Raw genomic sequence first — 6143 nt, 5'->3', positions numbered from 1 at the left:
TATTTTTGTAGAAAATTGTTACTCTCTTATTGTCATCATGCAAGTAGTAAAAATCAAAGTTTTTTGGTATTGCATACAACTTGAGATCTTTTCTAAGGATCTCATTGGTTGCAAACCTAAGCTCTAAATTTAATTTAATTGGCTTATTCAAATCAGTCTCAGGATTAAACTCAAGATATGTGCATTCCTTCTCATCAGAGCCATACAAAGAGTTTAGCTCCTCTATGTTGCAATCATAATCTTCAGCCATATCATGTAAGTCTTCTATATTTTCAAAACCATGTGCACTAGTAGTTTCTTAATTTTTTTCATTTGCAATCTCAGACTCTTAAGTGATAAGGCTCGCATTCACCATTACCATCATCATAATCACCTTCAGAAACCTCAAAATCACTACCATCATCATCATCATCACCACCACCTTCATTCTCCACATTTACATCTACACAACCATCTCCATCAATCTCAAATTAGCAGAATTATTGTCATTTACAGGTTGTGAATTTTTATTATCCTTGTTAAGTGGTGGATCGTTTTGATTGGCCATTCTCCTTTCAGAAACTTCCCCCATGGTGATACTCAACAGTAAAAAATCCATATGCAGACATCTTGAAATTAAACAACGTTAAATTTACATTAATCATATAAACCAATCTTTAATTAAGTAAATAACTAATTACAACAACAAGAAGTCTAATTTACCCAAATTTCAAATTGCTAAACCCCTAATTTTCCCTAAGCCCTTACAATTCACAACTAACCCGTGCCTTAATTTTCAAATTAACAGATCTAGATGATGTACACAACACCAAAACACACATGCCATGTTGAATTTTGTATTCAACATACGTTCATACGAGAGTAGTCTCCACAATGTCAAGGTGGAGGCCCCTCTTGCCTTGAATTTGCTTTTCCACCACTCGATGATGAAGAAGCCCCACAAGTACAGTGACAAAGATTCAATTTTGAGGTTAATCGAGAGAGTAATAGGGATCAAAAATTTGTTTACTGGCAACGAGGTTAGGGATGAGAGAAACAATTTTTTTTTTTTTTTTTTTTTTTGGGGGGGGGGGGGGGGGGGGTGCTTCCAACAGCACATTTGCTATATCCACTCCCAAACAGTAACTTTGGGAGTGGGATTGCCGAAAATACCCTTTTGTGTGTGCAATAAATTTTTACTTTTGTGTGAGCATTAAATCCGGTTGGCTTCCAAAAATTTGTACATTTAATGTGGACTGTTGATTAAATGTGGTACCGGATTGGCATTGTATTCTTGCCATTTAATGTGACCGTAGTAATAAATTTTGTACATTTAATGTGGACTACGGTTTAGATGCCCAGATCTTGGTTAAATTTTGTACATTAAATGTACATTAATCTACTTTTGTGACCGTAGTTATATTCCAAAAATTGGCTTCAAATAAATTTCGTCGATGCTCAATGTGACCGTAGTTATATTCCAAAAATAATGTATTCTTGCCATTTAATTGTATTAATCTACTTTTGTGACCGTAGTAATTTTATGAACATTATTAGAATATTAATTTTGTGTGTGCATTTCATAAATAAAGTAGATTAATTTTGTGGAATATAATCAGAGTCCTACCTTGGAATGTGGAATGTGGAATGAAATGAAATGAAATATTATCAGAGTCCTACCTTGGAATGTGGAATGTATTTTCATGGTTTCCAAAAATAAAGTAGATTAATTTTGTGACCGTAGTTATAACTCCTAATGTAATTTTGTAATAATATAACTTTATTTTGTGACCGTAAAATCGTTTTTTTCAAAAATTGTTTTTTTCAAAAATAAATTACACCACTCAGAATTTTTTACTAATTTGATTTGAGCACTCAAAATGTCAAAATTGATTTTGACCTCTTAGATTTTTACCTATAAAAAGGCCAACAGTTTAAGTTTTTCAAATCACACTCACAACTCAATCACTTACAATTACAATCACAAACAATATGAATTCTGGAGATTACAACTCCATAAATCTTGATGAAGTTGAATTCGTCATCGACGAAACACAAAGTGATCCATTCCAGGATCATAGTTCATATGTAGAGTTTGAAGACATTTCAACCGATTTCGGTAATCCGGAAGGAGGTTTTGCTAGTAGAGAGGACATGGATGCTCATGTAAGATATGTTGCTGGCTTGAGGAACGTTACTTTGGCAATTCGTGATTCGAAGGGAAAAGACGGCCGACGGCCCAAAGTTCGATATTTATGTAGCCAAGGTGGCGGATACAGACCAAAAAAGGTTACTGGAACTAGGTCCACTAAAACGACAAAAAATAATTGTCCATTTTGGTTGGACGGAATGGAGCACCCTGGAGGGCGCTGGTACTTTGAAGTCCGGGAGGGGAGACACAACCATCCGTTCCTGTCTCATGCTGTGGGATCTCGTTTAGGTAAAATATCCCCTATTCAACTTGAAGTTATTAGGGAGCAAGAGAATTTTAATTTAAGCCCGAGTAATATGTTGGCGTCCATGAAAAGGGCTGATCCGGAGAACAAATCGTGTCAGAAACAAGTTTACAATGCTGTCAGTAAGGTGCGTGCCCAGAAAAGAGAAGGTCGGACCCCGATGAATAATTTCATCCATTTACTCAGGCAATTGAACTACATGTACGACGTTCGGACTGCTGATGAATCTTCCGAACTTGGAGATATTGTTTTCTGCCACCCGGCTTCTTTTGTGATGGTGAATGCATATCCGGAAGTCATGATGATTGATTGTACGTACAACACCAATGAGTATGACATACCTCTACTAGAAGTGGTCGGTGCAACAAGTACGGACAAAACGTTCACTATCGCCTACGCATTCATGCGAAATGAGAGACAAGAAAACTACAGGTTTGTGTCTTAATGAATTTTAATTTTTTTTCATATGTTTAAATTTAAAATTGTTAATTAACATTATTTAGTACAATTGTTTGTCAATGTTATGAATAATGTTAAATTGAATATTTAGGAGGAGTTAATATTGTTATGAACATTATTAGTATTGTTTAATTAGGAGTTATTATTTTTATGAACATTATTAGAATTGTTTAATTAGGAGGAGTTATTATTTTTATGAACATTATTAGAATTGTTTAATTAGGAGGAGTTATTATTTTTATGAACATTATTAGAATTGTTTAATTAGGAGGAGTTATTATTTTTATGAACATTATTAGAATTGTTGAATTAGGAGTTATTATTTTTATTGGAACATTATTAGTATTGTTTAATTAGGAGTTATTATTTTTATGAACATTATTAGAATTGTTGAATTAGGAGTTATTATTTTTATTGGAACATTATTAGTATTGTTTAATTAGGAGTTATTATTTTTATGAACATTATTAGAATTGTTTAATTAGGAGTTATTATTTTTATTGAACATTATTAGTATTGTTTAATTAGGAGTTATTATTTTTATGAACATTATTAGAATTGTTTAATTAGGAGTTATTATTTTTATTGAACATTATTAGTATTGTATAATTAGGAGTTATTATTTTTATGAACATTATTATATTGTTATTTTTTTATTGTTATATTGTTTAATTAGAACTTATTATAGTATTATTAGGAGTTGTTACTGTTATGAAAATTATTATATTGTTTAATTAGGACTTATTATAGTATTATTATTGTTATTAACATTGTTATTGTAGTATTGTCATTAATATTGTTATTATGTTAATTTGTTGTTATAAATTACAATTGACAATTATTTAGTACAGTTATTTTGTCCTACGTTTAAATTTAAAATTATTAATGTTATATTATTTTGCAGGTTTGTGTTACAGTTTATCCGTACTTTGTTCGTTAGCCAAGTGACACCTAATGTCATTGTAACCGACCGAGATTACGCCTTGATGCATGCTGTCGAGTATGTTTTCCAGGAATCCAGGCATCATTTGTGTCGCCGTCACATTGAGCAATGCGTGCTACAACGAGCACTGCAGCAACCTGGTTTTTTAAAAGAGGCGGCAGAAGGATTTAAATTTCGTTGGAATTGGGCGATAAGTGCACCGACCATAGATGACTTTAATGATAGATGGGTACGTCTGGCAGCACATTACTCGAATTGGGGAGCATTGCTGCATTGACACATGGATTAGTCCGTATTCCCAAAAAATCCTGTCAGCTTTCATCGACCATTATTTTCACTTCGGAAGCTACACAACAAATAGGCAAGCCTTGTGAGATTTACGTGACTAAATAATCGTTACATGTAGTCAACATTAATAATTAATATTCAAGTTCAATTGGTAATGCAGGGTCGAAGGAGAACATCATCGCGTCAAACGACATTTAGATGGTGGTCGGTACCCATTCGATACCGTACTGGAGAAACTTCACAAGGTGATGGAAGGCCAAATCAACACAGACACCCTTGGAGATACGTTGTTTGTTAATCTGAACAGATCAATCACGTTTAAAGCATTCGGCCTCATAAGGAAAGAAATGCAAGTTTTACAAGAAATGGGTCAGGATCCAACAACGTGTGGTTGCTACCTAAGGAGAACTCATGGTCTACCGTGCGCACATGAGCTTCAGTACTACATCATAAATGGGTATAGCATTCCGTTGGATCAAATACATGATTATTGGAAAAAGTTAGATATTCAGTTTCCAATATTTCCTAATGATGCCGCGGATGGATCCCCGACTCCACCAAATCCAGTGAGGAGGGCGTTGTTCGAAGAAGTCCCTGATATTACTGCACCTCCTACTGCTAAAAAGAAAACCAAGGGTAAAAAGCTCTCTAGTCTCCGTGTACCTTCGGCGTGGGAGAGGGTTGTGAAACAGTACGGATTTAAAAAGTCTCCAAACAAAAAGGTAATACTACATAACTTATGAATTTCTATATTTGAAAATTATGATTTATATTAGTTACTAATTTATTATTCTCAATTTAACATTGTCAACCTATGCATTTGTAAAGGGCCCTGGACGTGTTGCTTCTATCTCTGCATCACAGGGGAGTCCAATGAGCACATCCCAACGTACGGGGCCACCAGTATCACCATCTTCTCCAAATCCTCCGTGCTCAAGGCCTCCAATGTCAACCCCTTCTTCCAAAGGCACCACGTTCATCTTTAAGAATTCTGTATTTGAGAGAGAATTCCCGCCCTACATTAGAAAATACATAGATCAATGCACAGATGTAGCGGCAGACGGAAATTGTGGATTTAGAGCGGTGGCTCTAGCAATTTACGGAACAGAAGATGATTGGGTTAAAGTTAGACAAGACTTAGTAGCAGATCTACAGAATAGAAGCGCCTTGTACGCTCGAATCTTAGGTGGGAGGAGTGCGAGGAGTTCTAATGTGACTAATCTCATCCAATCGATTGCTCACTACCATGGACCAGCGGATGATGATTACTGGATGGCGGTACCGGATTGCGGTCACGTAATTGCAACAACATATAATGTTGTTTTCATGACATTCAGTGAACATGGAGGAAATACTTGTCTGCCAGCGATATTAGATGAAACACAAGGACCTCCAACCCGAAAGGTGGTGTGCGGACATCTTAGCAATGATCATTGGATTTTGGTAAGAAAATTACACTAGTCGACGATCATATAAACAAGTTGAATTTTAACTTTAATTTTTTATATAAGAATATAACTTCAATATTTGTACATTTTTTTCCAGTTGCATATGAAACCAGGGGATCATCCGGTACCACCCATAGCATTTTACTGGAACGACCATCACGACAAATCTGCAGATGGTTTAGATGCACAATTTGCATTCTCGATCAGTCACTTTAACCGTCTCCACAATGAAGATGGAGAACGTCGAGCATCAACAAGAAGAAGAAAGAACAATTAATTAGGATCGAAAAAAAAATTGATGTATTTCGTTGAGTAGATTAATACTTTGATTTTCTAATAAATTTTATTATTATCCTTCATTATAGTCTAACACTTCAAACATTTCAAACACTTAAACAAATTTTATTAACGATTTTAAAAATTCAAATTATATTAAAATTAAACCAACATTTATATATGTTCTAAAAAAAATTAATTTTTTTAATAACACTTCAATGATTTTTTATGACCCACGGATTATAATGGATTAATTTTTTTTATAACACTTCAATGATTTTTTTAATAACACTT

The 6143-nt window shown here is 34.2% G+C and overlaps 2 protein-coding genes across 2 annotated transcripts; both read left to right on the top strand.

Annotated features, from left to right (window-relative positions):
- LOC109835180 lies at positions 1972 to 4114 on the top strand. The gene is made up of 2 exons (XM_020403166.1): positions 1972 to 2867; positions 3799 to 4114. The coding sequence occupies exons 1-2, from the start codon at positions 1972 to 1974 to the stop codon at positions 4112 to 4114; spliced, it is 1212 nt and encodes a 403-aa protein (XP_020258755.1).
- Positions 4399 to 5912, top strand: LOC109832304. Its single transcript, XM_020399726.1, has 3 exons — positions 4399 to 4847; positions 4954 to 5568; positions 5671 to 5912. The coding sequence occupies exons 1-3, from the start codon at positions 4473 to 4475 to the stop codon at positions 5848 to 5850; spliced, it is 1170 nt and encodes a 389-aa protein (XP_020255315.1). The 5' UTR covers positions 4399 to 4472; the 3' UTR covers positions 5851 to 5912.

The sequence above is a fragment of the Asparagus officinalis genome, chromosome 3 (genome assembly GCF_001876935.1).
Source record: "Asparagus officinalis chromosome 3, Aspof.V1, whole genome shotgun sequence".
Taxonomy (NCBI): domain Eukaryota; kingdom Viridiplantae; phylum Streptophyta; class Magnoliopsida; order Asparagales; family Asparagaceae; genus Asparagus; species Asparagus officinalis.
The sequence above is the reverse complement of the archived record's forward strand: the minus strand, read 5'-3'. Positions and strand labels throughout refer to the sequence as shown.

What these genes read in the sequence shown, in the direction of transcription:
- LOC109832304 (XM_020399726.1), top strand. Translation starts at nt 4,473, where the DNA reads ATGCAAGTTTTACAAGAAATGGGTCAGGATCCAACAACGTGTGGTTGC. An exon ending in AAAAGTCTCCAAACAAAAAG is followed by an intron (nt 4,848 to 4,953) that starts GTAATACTACAT and finishes GCATTTGTAAAG; the next exon opens with GGCCCTGGACGTGTTGCTTC. An exon ending in GCAATGATCATTGGATTTTG is followed by an intron (nt 5,569 to 5,670) that starts GTAAGAAAATTA and finishes ATTTTTTTCCAG; the next exon opens with TTGCATATGAAACCAGGGGA.
- LOC109835180 (XM_020403166.1), top strand. Translation starts at nt 1,972, where the DNA reads ATGAATTCTGGAGATTACAACTCCATAAATCTTGATGAAGTTGAATTC. An exon ending in GAGAGACAAGAAAACTACAG is followed by an intron (nt 2,868 to 3,798) that starts GTTTGTGTCTTA and finishes ATTATTTTGCAG; the next exon opens with GTTTGTGTTACAGTTTATCC.